Here is a 19,486-nt window from a genome sequence, read left to right on the forward strand (position 1 = left end):
GTTGCCTAGCAACGGCCAGACGCGGAGAGATGGAGGCAGCCAGTGGCCGGGAACGACAAGCGAGAGAATATTTAGAGAAACACAGGATCATGGAGCTGCTGAACCATCTCACCACCGTCCTCCTGTTTTTCCGGCCAGGTAAGGGTCTGGCGTCCCACTTGGCTGGATACAGAAATCAGTATCTTGGCAGCCACTTCCCTGTGACAATTCTATGCTAAGGAAGACAGTGTGGATTTTCAGTGGATAGCTTTCATAAAATTAGAATTTTTACTTTAAATGTTTCATTTTTATTGGAAAGTCAGATTTTACAGAGAGAAGAGAGGCAGAGACAGCTTCCATCTGCTGCTTCACTTCCCCAATGGCTGCAACGGCCAGAGCTGAGCTGATCTGAGGCCAGGAGCATTTTGTGGGTCTCTCGTGGATGCAGGGGCAACAAAAACTTGGAACATTCTTTGCTGCTTTTCCAGGCTATAAACAGGGGGTTGGATCAGCAGTAGAGCAGCCAAGACACAAAGTGCCACCCATAGGTGATGCCGTGCTTACAGGTGGAGGATTAGTGTGCCATGCCACCACACCAGCCCACAATTTAGGATTTTGAAAAAGATTTATTGATTTTTATTGGAAAGGTATAATTACAGAGAGAAGAAGATACAGGGAGAAAGAACTTCTATCCACTGGATCACTCCTTAAGTGACTACAACGGCCGAAACTGGGCCAATCTGAAGCAAGGAGCTTCTTCCGGATCTCCCATGCAGGTGCAGGGTGCCAAGGCTTTGGACCTTCGTTTACTGCTTTCTCAAGCCACAAACAGGGAGCTGGATGGGAAGTGGAGCAGCCAGGACACAAACTGGCACCCATATGGGTCCTGGCACAACATAGGTAAATTGGTAATGTCTTTCTCTTTCTTTCCTGACTTCAGCAGTAGTCAGCATTTACAAAAACGTGGTTAAAAGCAGGCAAATTCCAAATATTAACATTTCATAAACTCTTCCATAGTACGAAGGATTTATAGCAGTAAGCCTGTTTAGAGTTTCATCAAAGTAGCATACCAAGTTCATTAGTGTTTTTATTTATTCTAGCTTCAAACTTTAAAAAATGTTGTAAGTTGAAATTTAGACTTGGCCATTGTTTGTTGATCAATTTAATACATTAGATCAGGAAGAATTAACTGAAGAATTTGTACATGATGTGATTGTCTTTAGTTACTTATTTGTTGCAATAGTCTATTGAAATTTGTACAAATAAGGTACTATTAATATATTAGAATCAGAAGTTTAAATAGCGTGGTAGCCTAGTGGCTAAAGTCCTCACCTTGCACATGCCAGGATCCCATATCGATACTGGTTCATGTCCCAGCTGCTCCATGTCCTTCTTCCTCTGGGATGATACAGATGTCCTCTGCAGGCCTCAATGGGCTGCCATGTCTTCCATGTGGGTCTTGGCTGGCTGTCCACTATTCTGTCTTTTCCACTGGGGAGAACCAGTTTTTGCAGATGGGCTAAGTACCCAAGCCACTCGACCAGGGTCCCATCAGACTCACACCCACGGGGCTCATAGACCCGGCACCCACCATGCAGGTGGGCCCAAGGACCAGGGTCAGGTGACCCAGGTGCCCTGGACCCCACCCTCGGTCCAGGGTCGTTGTGACTTTGTCCACCTCTGGACCTGGCAGGAACCAACCAGCCCACACCCATCCTGGTTCTGTTTGGTACTACAGCCTAGTCACACCTGGTCCACACCCAGACACAGCTCTCCTGTGGTTGGTTCAGTGGGAGCCGAGACCTAGCCCAGCCTGTTCTACACCCATGCTGACTCTCACATGTAACAGTGGGTGCTGGCATCTAGTGCAGTTTGGCACTCGCCAGACCCAATCCACACTCATGCCACGGGAGACTGCAGCCATGTCTAGCTCAGACTACTGCTCCATGTGACTCCTGTGCTTACCAGTGGGAATCCCAATGCAGTCATGGTGTCCCCTTACCTCCTCAACCAGGCCTGTTCCCAGCACAGCTCTTGTGCATGCCATTGGAGACTGCTGTTCCACAGGGGTGAACACCCATATGCCCCCACAAATTCTGTTTCCAGTCCTGATTCACTCATGCTCAGTGTCATGGCCCAGCTGCACATAGTCTATTCCCTGTTCTGACTCTCACTGGTGGGCGCCTTGATCCAGCCCTGCCAGGAAGGTCTCCATCCCAGTCTTGGTGTGTGCCTGTGATATCTGGTGACCCTGAACTAGCTGTCTGCCTACCTCCAAGTCAATGCCAGTCCTTAACAATCTGTTTTTATGATGTGTTATTTCATCTCTGCTTAGGTGACCAACTTTATCCTTGCCTCATGCTGTTAGTTTCTGTTTTCTCATTTGTTTGCTTATTTTGGTTTTCAAAATAAATTGTAAATTGGAATCATTAATTTCCAGACTTTTCTCTGAGATAGGGCTCTTCACTGTCTTTACTGATACACAAGAAAGCAAGGCCTGAATTCCCAGTGCCTAGTTTAGCATCTTGGCTGTGAGTATTAAATAATTGTTACATGCTACTTTCCCTTGTGACATACTGTACCTTTGCATCAGAAAGATTTGAAACTACTCTTTTGCAGAAAAACCAAGAGACTATTTAATAACTCTGTTGGAACGGGTGCGGATTGCCAAAGAAACCGGTGTGGCTTTTCCCTTCTTTATGGATAACTCTAACATTGTGGCCATGTTTGAGATGCTGGACTCCGCAGGCAGAGGTGCCATCTCATTTGTGCAGTATAAAGAAGGTAAGCATCTCTGGCAGGCCGTCCCGGTCAATTTTCCGTGACCCAAAAGAAACTCCTGGGAAAGCTTACAGGAAGGTCCTAGGTTACACTTTTGGATGAGGTGGCCCCAGAGTCCAGGTTCTGATGGAGATCGCTCACAGTGGGAAGCAATGATCACTTAAACTCAAAGTAGCAAAACATCTCTTTTTTTAAAAATTTAGTTTTATTCTATTCATCTTTGTTTTTTTAATGATGTTTAATAGGTGAGAAGAATGGGCACCCATGTGGACCACTGATTAGGGTGAGAAGGGTCAAGGAATGAGGCAAAGTAGAGGAGACCTTGGGAGAACATGGGAGAGGGCTGTTCCCATCATCCTAATCGCAACAGTACCTGGGGGTGGGGGATGCCCACTCATGTCATCCTAGGATCCCCAGTGCACAGCATGTTCTGAGGGTACTGCCCCTGGCTTACAATCCTTTTGAGGTGTTGTTGATTTTGTTGTTCCAAGGATGAGGAGCTTCTCTAAGGTCCACTGGCTGACATAGGTCGCCTTAGAGTCTCCTCTGACCCAGGTACTTGCTGTCAGTGCTTGGCTGGGAATGTTGTCCAATTCGTTCTGCCCTCCATCCTCTCCTATGGCACTAGATGTCCTCTGTAGGCCCCAATGGACTGTCATATCACCCATGGGCATCTGGGTACGCTGTCCACTGCATCATCTTCAGCAACTGAAGAGGCCCAGTTCTGACACATGCACTCCATGGTTAGACCACAGATCCTGTGACTTTCCCTGTGGTTGGAGTTTAGAGACACCAGCGACACAATTCCGGGGAGCTGGAGGTGACCCCAGACCTGATTTCTGTATGTGCCAGACAGTGCATGGTCCAGCTCAGTCCATCACCCATATCAGCCTACACAGACATTGGTAGTTGCAGGTGCTGGGTCAGTTCTGTCTCCAGTACCATCTCTTACACAAATCAATGGATGCTGTGGCTCTGCCTAACCCTGCCCACCACACACTCAGCCCTCATGACACCAGTGGGAACTGCAGTTTAGTTTGAGTGACCCCCAGATATCCCCAGCCTTGGTTTGTGTCCAAGCTACTATGTGCAGCGGATTGGTCCAGTCTGTCCTGCATCCCATTCAGCTTTTGTAGACATCAATGTACAAAAGCAGCCTAGCTCAGCCCAACCTGCCTGCTATCCAGCCCACACACTCATGCTGGCAGATGCTACCACTGTCCAGCCAGGCCTGCCCCCAGCTCTGGTTCTCATGCTCACCGAGGGGAGCTGCAGCCCATCAGAGGGGTGCCCGGTTTCCCTACTAGGCCTACTCCCAATCCCAGATCTTGCACTTTCCAGGTGGTTCTGCGGTCTAGTTTGACAGGATATCCCTTCATTCCCAGCACTTGTTAGCTGATGGTGTGTCAGAGCCTAACCAACCTGCACTTACTGTGACTCAGGAATGCACCAGTGGGTACAGCCACTTAGCCCAATCTGGTCCACCCCAAGTCCCAGTTGTCACGGTCATCAGTGGGAGTAGTGGCCCAGGAGGAGAGCCTCTGCAGTACCCCTCCTGGGCTCACCATCCCTTCAAGGTCTTGCATGTGCTGGTGGATGCTGTGGGGTAGTCCGGCATGGTCCATCTTACCTCTGCAATCGCCAGTAGGTGCAGCAGACAGGCCCGTCCTGAGTTCCAACTCATGCTGGCAAATGCTGCAGCATAGGTAGGGAAGCATCTTAGAAGAGCCACCCTCACCGATGACCTAAACCCCTCCCAGGAGACTCATGTCTCAGAGGACATGATCAGATCAACTCTCCAGCCTTAACCCACTAACCATTATCATGAAGACATCCAAGTGTAAACACCTGCAGGCATTTTGGGAGGGAGACAAATCCTGCTGTACTGTATCAATCTGAAAATAACTCACTTGGTAAATATTCTATTTCTTCTACTTTTTACAGCCCTAAAAACCTTGGGTCTGTGTACTGAAGATGAAGTTTTAAAAGGTGAAGGACATATAGTAACTTTGGATCAGTTCAGGGATGAAGTGTAAGTCTACCTTTAAATGAGTTGTTTTAATAACATGACATGACTTTAGAGTATTAATATTACTGCCTTTTAAATTTTAATAAAGTATTAATATTACTGCCTATTAAAGTTCCTAGTCTTTGAGAAAAATGTTTCATTACCTTGAAACTCAGCTCTTTAGGAAATGAGGATAGGTAGACGGTAAGACTACAAGCCTGGGGAGGGTTTGTGGGGGTTCGGGTTGGGGCAAGTCCCAAGGGCTACTTCACCTTTTCTCAGTAATTCTCTAGGGAGGACGAGGTCTGCTGGGAGAACCAGCACAGAGGCTTTCCTAACACGATTTGTGTATAAAATAGTCACAGAATTGATCTCATATTTTACCAAGATTATTTATTGCAAAGTAAATGTTTATCAACAGCATAGCTGACTTGTGGCCTGCCAACTGTAGATCTGAGGTTTTACAGCCAGTAGTGCCAAGTCAATGTAAAGTCAGAAGAAAAACAAAAAAACCAAAAAACCAGTGAATCCTCTGCAGTAAAACGTGATGGCCTGGAAAGCCAAGCTAGTTCAGTCTGTGTAAGCTTTGCTCTTTGAGACACGGAGTCCCAGGACAAGCCGTGGGGCCACCTGTGATAACCATCCTCGGATCTCAAGACCTTCAGGGTCAGGCTTGGTCCTTGCTTTGAACACAGTCCCCCGCAGGGATCAGGCTTGTGCTGGTGTGGGAGGCCAGGGGTGGCCAGGGATGACCACGACTGACTACAGCTCAGTGCAGACTCGTGCTAGGTGGCCCACCCACCTAGCCAGCACCAGAGCAGACTCCAGACTGCATTAAGAGTGACAAGGAGACAAAGAAAATAAAAAGTGACGGGCTGGTCGTTGGATCCCAGGCAGGCTCCATCTGCCTCCCTGAGAAAGCAGGTCTATTTTTCCTCCTTAGAATGCATCTTCCTTTCACCTTCCTCTTCATTAAATGGTGTATCTAATGTCAAACACAGTTCAAAGACCTAGGGGTGTGCCCTGGGCTGTGTATGTAAGCTGCCTCAGGAAATGCTAAGTGCTTACTCTGCCAATCTCGGACTCCTTCCTTAATTTTCTTTTGAAACAAAGTTAAGGTCCTGGGTACCAGGTTATCTGCTTTCCAAGGGGATTTGTGTACCAAGAAATTATAACTTGATATGGCCAAAGCCAAATTAGAAAAAAGAAAGGGCCTGGTGCAGTGGCCTAGTGGCTAAAGTTCTCACCTTGAACGTGCTGGGATCCCATATGGGCACTGGTTCTAATCCCGGTAATCCTAGTTCCTATCTAAATCCCTGCTTGTGGCCTGGGAAAGCAATCGAGGACAGCCTAAGGCCTTGGGATCCTGCACCTGTGTGGGAGACCTGGAAGAGGTTCCTGGATCCTGGTTTCAGATAAGCACAGCACCGGCTGTTGCAGTCATTTGGGGAATGAATCATCGGATGGAGGATCTTCCTCTCTGTCTCTCCTCTTCTCTGTATATTGACTTTGCAATGAAAATGAAATAAATCTTTAAAAAAGGAAAAAAAGAGAAAAAGAAAGCTAAGATGTTCATCTCATCATCAGTTAGATAAACATTTAACTGGGTCCGATGCAGTAGCCCAGTGGCTAAAGTCTTTGCTTTGCAAGGGCTGGGTTTCCCATATGGGTGGTGGTTCGTGTCCCAGCTGCTTCACTTCCCATCCAGCTCCCTAACTATAGCCTGGGAAAATAGCAGAGGACGGCCTAAAGCCTTGGGACCCTGTACCTGCATGGAGACTCAGAAGAAGCTCCAGGCTCCTGGCTTCGGATTGGCTCAGCTCCGGTTATTGTGGCCATTTGGAGTGAATCGGGAGAAGGAAGATTTTCTGTCTCTCCTTCTTTCTGTAAATCTTTCCAGTAAACATGAACAAATAAATAAATAAATAAATAAATAAATCTTTTTAAAAACTAAGATAAGTATGAAGCTAAAATGTTACACTCTAGTCCCCCAGCGTGGGAAGGCACAGTCCGACTTCCAGAGAGAGGACGCCACGCCAACGCAGGCTGGGACTAAGAGGTATTTTTAAAGGAGGCCCTTCCTGCAGGACGAGAACAATCCGATCTGGCCCATAATGAGCTCCCTTACCGAAATACAGTGAAGTCCCCAAATGGATACAGCACTCAATTACAAATGTGCATTCTAAAGTGGTTTTTTTTGAAAAGATGTATTGGTTGTATTTGATTATATACAACAGTTTCCTATTTAGCAAAGGGAATTGAAGTTGATTATAATTTATTTTATCTGCTCTTGTGCTTTTCTTAATGACATACTTAGCATTTATATTTGTAATGGGAATTATTCTGATTTTTCATGAAGAATTTTTTTTGGGTTTTGTTTTCTTAGGAACAAGAGGACTGAGAAAATATGGTCATCATTTTAATAATGCCCTAAATCCAGGATAATAATAAATGATTCTAAAACTTTCATTTGCCCAGTTTCATTAATTTAGAATTTCATCATACAATTAAAAGGCCAACAGACTTCCTCTTTGTTTAAAAAAACGTTGTTATTAGTTTTTTTCTGAAGACACATCATTTCCCAGTGTTGGGCCAGTTTGTCCTCAAGTTAAGTAAAATCTCCACATCTTGTTGAGCCAGTTTGTAGATGCCAAGTTCATTGAGGGCGGCGGTGGCGGGCAGCTGACTGGAGGCTGACTGCAGCACGTCTTTGAGGAGCAGTGCGGAACCAATGCTCAAATTCAAAACAATACAGGCCTCTTTGACCCTGTTTCCGGCGAAGGAAAAGGAAGCGAATGAGATCACGGTCCTCTGTACAACCCGAGAACAATTTCACCCTGAGAAATGAACCAGCTTCCTCAGTGCCGGCCCACTGTCCTCTCCGAGAACTGTGTATGGATTTGTCCTTTGGGTCTTTCAGCGTGCTCAGCCACAGCAGCAAGAGCTTGTAGTGCAGTTACGACAGGCTGAAGGATCACTGCTCTCATCAGGACCCGCTGTTCCCCAAATACAATACTTGACACTAACAAACCATGGGGTGTGGTTACCGCACTAGGTACATGCAGCTATCAGAAGGAAAAAAATTAAGGGGAAGCAGTGTATAGAATACTGAAACTAAAAAACAACAAACAAAGCAAAAACAAAGAACAACAAAAAAAAATCCATACATAGTACACACAAACATAGCTTAGTGAAACAAGCAAACCTAAGTGCTCAAGTTCAAAATCTTTTTCTTATCTGTAATAGGTTCAAAACTTCAAAATCCCACAAACCGTATATATAAACTTTAAATTAATGTTGTAAAAATATTTCTAAGAATTTTGCCGACACACACACTTATAAGTACATTTAGAGTAAAAATTAGTAGCAAATGTTTCACCAGCTTTGTTTAGACCTTCTTACTGAATACAGCAGAACTGTACTTGCCTTCTTTTTCTACTTATTCCTGCAGTATAGGCAAACAGGAACATTCAGACAAATGCTAAGAAACAAAGCTCTGAGGCTGGCACTGTGGCACAGTGGGTTAAGCCACTGACTGTGAAGTTGGCATCCCATGTAAGTCCAGGTTTGAGTGCTGGGTGTCCCACTCCAGATGAGCATCCTGCTAATGAAACTTGAGCAGGCAGTGACAGAAGGCCGAGGTGCTTGCCTGGGCCCCTGCCACCCACACTGAGTCAGGTGGGGTTCCAAGCTCCTGGCTTCAGACCAGCCCATTCCTGACTGCTGCAACTATGTGGGGAATAAGACAGAAAATGGATGATACTCTTCCTCTTTCTCTCTCTGCCTTTCACATAAAGCCAAAAGGAACAAAGCCTGACATATAATTTATCCAGTTGTGGTAATTAATTTTTGAAGTCAAAGGTCTTATCTTCTTCTGGTTTCCTCAATGTGCTCTGAATAAACATTAAATAATAGTGTTGCAAATTTTTTCATTTGGAAAAACATTTTCTAATCGGTCTTACTTTACCAAACATCTTAGAACCCTGAAGTTTGTTAGGAAGCAGTCAACATCCTCAACACTTGATGCATTAACAGTTAATTGTCAAAAAAAAAAAGGAAGAAATCTTTAAATAAATAAATATTTTTAAAAAAACAGTTAATTGTTTAAAACTCAGCTTACTGTTTAAAATAATTTTCTGGTCTCTTGCAATAGTGAGAAAACAGTGGGAAGAGATTCCGGGTCATATCAAACTGTAGCTGGGCTGCACCTCCCTCGTTGAAGTGATTAGCAAGGATGATCTGAAACAAGAGTACTTCCTGTTAAGAGCCGCCTTGCTGACACAGGTTCCCCCACCCCCCCAACACTCCGCACTCACTTCTTGGTAGATGTATACATCCAGCTTCTCTACGAGCATTTGCCAAAAGATTTTGAATAAGGAGAAGCAGAGCTGCTGCTCCAGCTGAAGTAAACGGTCTCTCAGAGTAAGCAAGAGCGGGCAGGCGGAACTGGACAGGGACATGACTGCCTGCTCGGCCTGAGAGGGCAAGGACAGCCACCTGCAAGAAACACACCTGTGTCGGAAAGCTCTCATCGTCTGCCACAGCCGCTGGTGCTGCCAAGAGCCAGTGTAGGTGTAAGACAGGTCTAGGCCTCACACCCACTCGACCATGTGAGAGGTACACTGGCCTGAGGCATCCTAGGGCAAGGGCTGGAATGAGTGTGGGCCAGTTGAGCAAGGCCAGCGTACCTTCCAGGACAGGAGGTGACCAAGTCAGGCTGTATTTACCCAACATTGTATGCAAGACCTGCACTGGAAGATGACCAGACGAAGGAGCATGGGGAACTCCTCTATTAGGACACAGGCCCTGCAGGTGAATGCAAGAATCAAGACTGGGAGCAGCCCAGCCCAGGCCAGGCCACAGCACCCACCAGCATGCATGTGGGTTAGGTCTGGGGGCTGGACAGGTTGGGCAAGGTCACAGTACCCACTGGTAGATCTGAGAATCAGGACAGGGTGTAGGACAGGCTGGGTTGAGCTGCAACACCACTAGTTCACATTAGGGCTGTGACTGGGGGCAGCACAGGCTGGGCAAGGATGCAGCACCTGCCAGTATGAGCTAGAACAGGGGGCAGGCCAGGCCAGGCCAGGCTGCAGCATCCATCAGCAAATGCTGAGGTGAGGCAGGTCAGGTCAAACTGAGCTGCAGCACCCACGAGCAAATGTAACACTCGGTCAGGACAACCCATTAGGGAATCAGTGTGGACTCCCCTGTTAGGTCACCGCTCTCCTGGTGAGTATGAGACTGGGACCAGAGGGAAGAACAGGGTAGGCAGGGCTACAACATTCACTGGCCAGCATACGAGCTGGGTTGAGGGGTAGAGCCAGACTGGGCTAAGCAACCACAGTCACTGGTGCATTCCTGAGTCAGAGAAAGTGCAGGTTGGTTAGGCTCTGACACAGCATCAGCGGGCAGTGCTGGGAATGAAGGGATATCCTGTCAAACTAGACTGCAGAAATACCTGGAAAGTGCAAGATCTGGGATTGGGAGTAGGCCTAGTAGGGCCTGTACATCTACCATCCCAATAAAATAAATAAATCTTAAAAAAAAAAAAAGAAGAAGAGGAACACACAGCCCACTCAGGTGGGAGACTTGGATGAAGCTCTGGATTCTTAGCCTCTGCCTGTCTTAGCCATGGTCCTACGGCCACTGGGGAGTAAACCAGCAGACAGAAGATTCTCTTTTTTTTTTTTTTTAAAGATTTATTGTTTTTATTGGAAAGCTGGATATATATAGAGGAGGAGAGACAGAGAGGAAGAGCTTCCATCCGATGATTCACTCCCCAAGTGAGCGCAACGGCCGCTGCTGCACCGATCCGAAGCCAGGAACCTAGAACCTCCTCCAGGTCTCCCACGTGGGTGCAGGGTCCCAATGCATTGGGCCGTCCTCGACTGCTTTCCCAGGCCACAAGCAGGGAGCTGGATGGGAAGTGGAGCTGCCGGGATTAGAACCGGCACCCATATGGGATCCCGGCGCGTTCAGGGCGAGGACTTTAGCCGCTAGGCCACGCCGCCGGGCCCAGAAGATTCTCTCTTGTCTCCTTAACTCTCTGTAACTCTTATTTTTTAAGTAAAACCCAGGCCAAACAGATGAAGACTAAATTAGAATCAGTTTATTCTTAATTAGAATCCTCTGAAGTGTATTTCATGGACATTTCTGTAAGACATGGCTGAAGTTTGGAGTGCAAGGCAAACCCTGCTTTATCTAGCAACCCTGAGTGCATGTACCTGCCATCTTTTAACTTACCAAGCTGGCATTAAGAGCTGACTTGCAGAGAGGACATACCTTTCTTTTTTGTACAGTTTCGCGGCTTCTTTCACTTCTCTAAAAACGTGGTCTACTTGGCGAGTCAACATGTCATGCTTCAGACGCTCCAAGAGGTTAATCATGTCATCAAAAACGGAGCTCTCCATAGACGCGAGCTGTCCCAGCTGCAACTTACTGAGAGAATTACTCTCCGCCAAGACTTCCAGTGCTGCCTGCTGCAGCTGTAGAAAGAACTGAAAGCAAAAACAGGTTACCAGTTCCAAGAGGACTCCTCTTTAACAGCTCGAGACAGAGCTCATATGACATACAGTTCACTCATTCACAGTGTACAACTCTCTGACTCTGAGCTTACTGAGAGTATCATCATACTTTTACAACACCGTCACTGCCCTCTCCCAAGAGACTTCACCGTCAGCCTCCATACTTTCCCAGTTGTTTTTGGCAACCACTAAATCTACTTCCTATCTCTAGGAATTTGGCTATTCTGGGCCTTTCATGTAAATGAATCCTATAACATGTGGTTCTTTGTGACTGGCGTCTTTCACTTAGTATATTTTCAGGTTCTGTCCACATTTAATAGGTTATTCTTAATTTGTTTTTATTGCCTAGTAATGGCACATTTTTACTTTTTCCATTCAACACCTTGTAGGCATTAACATTGTTTCCACTTTTTACTTACTGTAAATAATGAACACTGCTTGACATTTGCATACAAGTTCACCTGGTATTTACCCAGCAATAAAAATGCTGGCTCATATTGGTAATCTATGTTTAACCCTGAGGAACTGCCAGGCTGTTATCTATGGTAACCGCACCATCTTATATCCCCATGGGCTATACACAAGCAGTTCAATTGCTGCATCCATGTTGATATTTGTTAGTATCAACTCTCCTATCCGAGTTTCTCATATGGGTGCCAGGAACCCAAGTACTTGGGCCTTAATCTGCTATTTCAGGAAGCTGGATTAGAAGCACAGGCAGGCTTGATCCTAGGCTCCCCAAAACAGACAGACATCCCAAGCAGTAGGTTGAACTACTGTACCACAACAGCTACTCAATGTCTTTTTTTATGATGGATGTCTTTATTGTGTGAAGTGGTACTGCATTTTCTTGAGGGTTAACCTACTTTGCTAGGTATTCTTTTTTGTTTTTCCAGACACAGACTAAGAATTTAGGAAAGCTGTAATACTGATGCGAATTCAGATAAATAAAACCTCATTTTTACAATGATATTGCAGGTGGAACTAATGTTACTATTTTCTATTGTGGGCATTTGGGGAGTCAAGCGGAGGATGGGGTCTCGCTATTCGCCTTTCAAATAAAAACAAAGCCTGATAATCATTTTTTAAAAAACACATTTACTACTACATTTAAACTACCCGATATCAGCCTACCGATACTGATACTGATACAGCCAGCCATGTCTGTGTGTGTATGTGTGTCTGTCTCCTTTATCTGTTTATACGCTGGTATATTACAAGCATCAAGCTGCCTTAGAAAAAAGAAAAAAAACAACTACAGTCTGACCATCTTCTTCTGCCTTCCCAGGCCCATTAGCAGGAATCTAGACTTGAACTGGCACTCTGATATAGGACAGGATGTGGGATGCTAGAATCCCAAGCATCCCAAGCATGAGCTGAACCTATACCACATTAGCTCCACATCAGGCTGCTTTTAACTGACAATATGCCTCTTTTGCTTTGTACCCTAAGTTTCCTTTGGGGAACTACTGCTCCCCTACTCTGAGACAATCTGATTCAGGTGGTGTGACCCCTACTCGCTGGGGCCAAGGATGCATACATACTTAGTCATGTTGTACATTGGTCACACTGATGACTGCGGGCCTGGCCTTGTGAGACTACCTTGGTATTTCTGAGAAAACCATGAGGGAAGAGGGACAAGTGCTGTGCTTCAGACTGTGGGTAGACCCGTAAGCCTGGAGCCAACTGTGAGCACTAGTCTAGAACCAGCCCGAGAACAGAACCAAAATGACCAACTTCAGAGCAACTGGGCCTCATCCATTCTGGCACGTATCAAATTCCTCCCCTATGCTCACTCCTCTCTGTCTTATGCTGTTCTGGATTCGGCTTCTGTAAAAAATTTCTTCATCTGAATTGTGGGCCTGGTAGTCTGGCAATGGACAATTATGCAGTTCCTGCTGGTGTGTGTGAGGGCAGAGAGTGTGGTGCACAGGGTTAGGCTGGGCCACAGACAGCATCCATCGGTTTATGTAAGAGACGAGGTTGGAGGCAGAACTGACCCATCAATTGCAACTGCCAGTGTGTGTGTAGGCTGACATGGGTGATGGACTGAGCTGGACCCTATACTGGCAAACACATACAAGAGTCAGGTCTGGGACTGCCACAAATGGTTTCTGCGCGAGATCCCCCCCCAACTGAACTACTGGACTCAAAACCCCAAACATGGGGAGAATCATAGGATCTGTGGTCTGACAAGGCAGTGCATGTGTCAGAACTGGCCTCCCCTGTGGCTAAGATGTAGCAGTGGACAGCATGCCCAGAGGCACATGGAAGATATGGCAGCCCGTTGGCGCCTGCACAGGACATCTGATACCACAGCAGAGGAAGGAGAGCAGGACAAATTGCTCAACTGGCCAGCCAAGCACTGACAGCCAATGTCTGGACAAATAGACTCTGGGGTGGACAGTGTCAGCAGGTGGACCTCGGAAGGATTTGCTCAACCTTGGATAGGTGAGATTGACAGTATCTAAGAACTATCAAAACCACTTGAGCAGAACACTGGGAGCAGGCCCCACATCGGTGGCCCTGGGATGGTATCGGGTGGCTGTTCCTCATCCCCAGGTACTGGGGCAGCGGGGAGGCTGGTGCAGCTTCTCTCCTAATATCTTGTCTTCCCCCGGATTCAGGAGTAAGAGGAGAAAGATTTAGAAGCAATGATCTCACACACATTGCTCTAGTCCTTGACCCTTCCGACCCTGGTCGACTCAACATCATCAAAATAAAAAATTAAAAACAAAAACACCACACAGAAAAGTACAGAATAAATGAATGTACATTCAGAGTGGTAAATTCACTGATCACTCCATTGCATCCTGTATTCATTCTATAATTATTTCATTTTGCTTTCCTTACGCAGCAGAATGACATTATACATATGGATTTCAGTTATCATTCTTAAAGGAAAAAGCTTGAAATAATTACTAAGTCTCAACCAGAGTCCAGATAAGAACAATGGTTTATCAGGTGTCTATCTTGGTTGTATCTGTTATTAGTATATTTTTTTGCTTTTTAAATTATGACTTATTGTAATGACAAGTGTAGGGAATACACATTGTCTTCTATACGAAGCTTTAGCAGTATAACATAATTTTTGTCCTATATACAACAAAACATACCATAGTCATATAATGATATATACTCATAGTTTTTTTTTCTTCATAATTTTTTTTTAAACATCTTCTTCTTTTCTTTTTATTTATTTATTTATTTATTTATTTTTAATTTTTATTACAAAGTCAGATATACTGAGAGGAGGAGAGATAGAGAGGAAGTGGAGCTGCCAGGATTAGAACCAGCGGCCATATGGGATCAAGGCGAGGAACTTAGCCACCAGGCCACGCTGCCGAGCCCTCTTCATAATTTTTTAAAGATTTATTTTTATTGGCGGGCCCGGCAACGTGGCCTGGTGGCTAAAGTCCTCGCCTTGGATGCGCCGGGATCCCATATGGGCGCCGGTTCTAATCCCGGCAGCTCTACTTCCCCTCCAGCTCCCTGCTTGTGGCCTGGGAGAGCAGTCAAGGACAGCCCAATGCATTGGGACACTGCACCCGCGAGGGAGACCTGGAGGAGGTTCCGGGTTCCCGGCATCGGATCGGCGCGCACCGGCCCGTTGCGGCTCACTTGGGGAGTGAATCATCGGATGGAAGCTCTTCCTCTCTGTCTCTCCTCCTCTCTCTGTATATCTGACTTTGCAATAAAAATAAATCTTTAAAAAAAAAAAAAAGATTTATTTTTATTGGCAAGGCAAACATACAGAGAGAAAGATCTTCCATCCACTTGTTCACTCCCAAAGTGGCTGCAATGGCTAGAGCTGAGCCGATCTGGAGACAAGAACCAGGAGCTTCTTCTGGGTCTCCCACGCGGGTGCAGGGTTCCAAGGCCCTGGGCCATCCTCTACTACTTTCCCAGGCCACAATCAGGGAGCTGAATGGGAAGCAGGGCTGCCAGGATAGAACTGGCACCTATTATGGGATCCCAGTGCATGCAAGGCAAGGATTTAGCCACTAGGCTACCATGTTGGGCCCCACAGTTATGATTTATTTTTTAAAAGGAGTTATTTTTTTAATAGATAGAAATTAAAATATCTCCCATGTATCATCAGATCCTTCAGTTTTCTTTGAAATAACTAATTTTAAATGGTTGAAGAGGGGTCTAAATATAACAAAATTGGGGCTAGAACTTTGGTGCAGTGGTTTAAGCTGCCACCTGCAGTGCCAGCATCCCAAATGGGTGCCAGTCCAAGTACCAGCTGTTTCACTTCTGATCCCCTCTCTAGCAATGAACTCAGGAAAGTAGTGGGAGATGGCTGACTCCTTTAGGTTCCTGCCTCCCATGTGGAAGACTGGATTGAGTTCATGGCTCCTGGCCTCAGCCTGCTCCACGCTGAGCTTCTGTGGCCATCGGAGAAGTGAACCAGTGGGTAGAAGATCTTTCTTTTTCACTCTCTTTCCTCGTAACTCTGCCTTTCAAATAAATAACCTTAAAACAACAATACTGTTATAAGAAGCTAGGTGACAGGCAAATGTGTTCGTCTTCCTATTCTATCGATATTTAAATATTTGGAAATAAGATACCTAAATGTTATCTTTTATGATTTTTTATGTTATATTTTGAAGACATTCAAGGGGTATCAAGTAAAGTCTTGAACTCTACTAACCCTGATGCTATGATTTAATCACCTTAACTTTTGTGTGATTACCATGCATGAATATTTCCTGAGTAGAGAGTACACAGAGGCAGAAGTTTCATTGCATAGTTACTTCATAAAATGTCTTTTCTTCTCTTTAACACCCCAATATCAAGATTATTTAACTATTTGAGATCTGACTAGAAAACAGGTACTTTAATTACACCTCCCAAGTTTGGCATCACTCTGATTCTCCAACATTCTTGCTTTCAGTAGTCAACATCTGAAAGTTATAATGGTTCCAGTCACTAAGGAATTACTTAGTACTAGGCACACTGACTCACCACGTTGTCAGCCCAGTCCGCCAGGACTGCTGAGATGTAGCTCACGGCGTTCAGGATGGCACAGTACCGGAAGCCCAGGGGAGCTCTGCTTTCCTCCTTCATCACCTGCGTCAGTCGTATCCTGAAGTCATCGACCAAGTCCTTCTGTAGCTCCAGGAACTCCAGCTTCCGGGAAGCCATGGGGAGATTCTTATACCTGTCTGGAAAAAGTTAGAAAGGCTTAGAAAGACTTTGGTTGCAAGATAGCTGAAAGTTTTTCTTACTGACCTGCTCTGGGGCTTGACCCCTCCTCCCGCGACAACAAAAAGAAAAAAAAAAATCAATTAACCATTCAAGTATGGGTCTATTTGTAAACTCTCTTTGTTAAAAGTCATTGAATAGAATATTCAATATCTGTGCATTTCACCTTATATAAATTAAGCCTCAGCTTTTTAAAAACATACATGGGAAAATTTAAAACAAAACAATACAACAGGGCCCGGTGTGGTAGCCTAGCAACTGAAGTCCTCGCCTTGAACGTGCCAGGATCCCATATGGGCACCAGGTCTAATTCCGGCGGCGCTACTTCCCATCCAGCTCCCTGCTTGTGGCCTGGGAAAGCAATCGAGAATGGCCCAAAGCCTTGGGATCCTGCACCCACGTGGGAGACCTGGAAGAGGCTCCGGGCTCCTAGCTTTGGATCAGCACAGCAATGACCGTTGTGGCCGCTTGGGGAGTGAATCATTGGATAGAATATCTTCCTCTCTGTCTCTCCTCCTCTCTGTATATCCACCTTTCCAATAAAAAAAAAAAAAAAAAAAAAAAAACAACGACAAAAAATAAAACAACAAAACCTGGGGGGTTGGATTCTGACTTAACTGTTCAATGTCCAGCTCGGACATCCACATGCCGTATGAGAGTATGTGGGCCTGATACCCAGTCCTGATGCCTCACTCCAGCTTCCTGCTAAAGGAGCCCCCTGGGAGGCAGCAGCAGTGGCTCAAGCAGTTGGATTCCTGTTATAATTTGAGAGACCTGGATTAAGCTCCTGGCCAGGCCCTGCCACCGAGGGCATCTGTGAAATAATCATGTCTTGAGAGCACTCTTTTTCTCACCAGCTATCAAATATTTTTTTAAAAAATGATACTTTATACTTACCAGTTATAACCAAGAGAAGAGTCATAAATGTTTCCGCACAGTCTGGAACTTTCATTTCATCCACATCAGTAATATCCTTATACTGGGATACCCACGCAGCCTCTGAAGAAAGCATGGTGTCCATTTTTTGAAGAGCAACTGACATGAAGAAAAAATGATCATGTTTATCAACTGGTTGCAGTGATTCCTAATGTTTCAGCTCACAATTTCCCTCCCTTCCTTCCTTCCTTCCTTCCTTCCTTCCTCCCTTCCTTCCTTCCTTCCCTCCTTCCCTCCTTCCTCCCTTTTTCTTTTCTTTTCTTTCCTTCTTTCACACCTGAACCATTTTGATTGTGCCCAGACATCTGTGTAACAATCACCACAATTTGAGTTACAACTTTTTTTAAACACAGAAATGTCAGGCCCACCAGCAGCTGCTCTTCATTCATCCCTCATGTCCTCAGTCATAAACAACAGACAATGGATTGATGTATTCCGGACATTTCATAAAAATGAAATCTCATATTACAAAGGAACTTCAAAAGACTCAAAGAATATGGAATTAACGGACCAGTGTTGTGGCACAGTGGATAAAACTGCTGTTGATGATGTTGGCATCCCATCTGGGCACCGGTTCGTGTCCTGGCTGCTTCACTTTGAATCTAGCTTTCTGCTACCAGCCTGGAAAAGGCAGAAGATGGCCCAAGTATTTGGGCACCAGCCACCCATATGGGAAACCTGAATAAAAACCCAGTTTCAGCCTGGCTCAGCTCTGGCCACTAAGTTCCGGGAAGCAAACTGCTAGAAGAAAAATCTTTCTGCAACTCTTGCAGAACTCTTATTTAACTGAAGTTTTATTTTTATTGAAAAGGCACATTCAGGGCCCGGCGGCATGGCCTAGTGGCTAAAGTCCTCGCCTTGAACGCACTGGGATCCCATATGGGTGCCAGTTCTAATCTCGGCAGCTCCACTTTCCATCCAGCTCCCTGCTTGTGGCCTGGGAAAGCAGTAGAGGACAGCCCAATGCCATGGGACCCTGCACCCATGTGGGAAACCTGGAAAGAAGTTCCTGGCTCCTGGCTTTGGATCAGCAGAGCACCGGTCGTTGCAGTCACTTGGGGAGTGAATCATTGGATAGAATATCTTCCTCTCTGTCTCTCCTCCTTTCGGTATATTTGACTTTGTAATAAAAATAAGATAAATCTTTAAAAACAACAACAACAACAACAAAGGCACATTTAGAGTGAAGGAGAGACAAAGATCTTCTGTCCATTGGTTCACTCTCCAGAGGGCATATCAGCCACAGCTGAGCCAATCTGAAGCCAGGAGCCAGGAACTTCCTTTGGAACTCCCACGTGAGTGCAGGTCCCAAGGCTCTGGGCATCCTCTACTGCTTTCCCAGGCCACAAGCAGGGTAGCTCACAATTTCTTCATAATTTTCCATAAATAACAAACTCACAATCTCCCACTAATTGTACTACATATATCATGCTGTTTTAAACAGATACTCAACTCTTTCTCACTCCCAAAATCATCAAAATTGTTATGCTAACTAGATAAACTATGTGATGGCCTGACTAGAACTGGTCTCCCCAAACCCAGCAGATGTTGAAACTCTGATGCCTTTAGTGCTAATGCTGTACAGCTTTAGAGTGGGAACTTTGGCATTTGAGGACAGGAGCTGTTTGAGCCATTGGTGGAGTACCTTCAAAGGGGATTCTCTGTATAGCTATGGTATCCCTCTGCTTCCTGGCTCACTATGCGATCATTCCTGAATACCTGTCATGATGGGGCCCAGCACAATAGTGTAGGGGTTAAAGTCCTCGCCTTGAACACGCCGGGATCCCATATGGGCTCCAGTTCTAATCCCAGTGGCCCTACTTCCCGTCCAGCTCCCTGCTTGTGGCCTGCAACAGTAGCTGAGGACAGCCCAAAGCCTTGGGATCCTGCACCTACATGAGACCCAGAAGAGCTCCTGGCTTTGGATTGGCTCAGCTCCAGCTGTTGCACTCACTTGGAGAGTGAACCATCGGATGGAAGATCTTCCTCTCTGTCTTTCCTCCTCTCTGTATATCTGCCTTTCCAATAAAAATAAATAAATCTA

At 45.6% G+C, this 19,486-nt stretch overlaps 2 protein-coding genes across 3 annotated transcripts in view; one reads left to right on the forward strand and one right to left on the reverse strand.

Moving 5' to 3' along the window:
• On the forward strand, nt 1-7,403 carry EFCAB10 (EF-hand calcium binding domain 10). Of its 2 annotated transcripts, XM_012929589.2 has the most exons (4): nt 1-138; nt 2,599-2,763; nt 4,705-4,792; nt 7,155-7,403. In XM_012929589.2, the coding sequence occupies exons 1-4, from the start codon at nt 30-32 to the stop codon at nt 7,189-7,191; spliced, it is 399 nt and encodes a 132-aa protein (XP_012785043.2). In that variant the 5' UTR covers nt 1-29; the 3' UTR covers nt 7,192-7,403. The 2 variants fall into 2 exon arrangements, with proteins under 2 accessions (XP_012785043.2, XP_058510958.1); XM_058654975.1 differs by lacking the exon at nt 4,705-4,792.
• The window catches only part of RINT1 (RAD50 interactor 1), a 24,760-nt gene continuing 12,420 nt past the window's right edge, over nt 7,147-19,486 (reverse strand). The window contains exons 9-14 of the mRNA XM_058654973.1: nt 17,404-17,541; nt 16,267-16,466; nt 11,054-11,268; nt 9,085-9,265; nt 8,889-9,007; nt 7,147-7,535 (exon numbers count right to left, since the gene is read on the reverse strand). Coding sequence (XP_058510956.1) covers nt 7,343-7,535; nt 8,889-9,007; nt 9,085-9,265; nt 11,054-11,268; nt 16,267-16,466; nt 17,404-17,541 — 1,046 coding nt within the window. The 3' untranslated portion in view covers nt 7,147-7,342. The remainder of the gene's footprint in view (nt 7,536-8,888; nt 9,008-9,084; nt 9,266-11,053; nt 11,269-16,266; nt 16,467-17,403; nt 17,542-19,486) is intronic.

This window comes from Ochotona princeps, chromosome 25 (assembly GCF_030435755.1).
Source record: "Ochotona princeps isolate mOchPri1 chromosome 25, mOchPri1.hap1, whole genome shotgun sequence".
NCBI lineage: Eukaryota > Metazoa > Chordata > Mammalia > Lagomorpha > Ochotonidae > Ochotona > Ochotona princeps.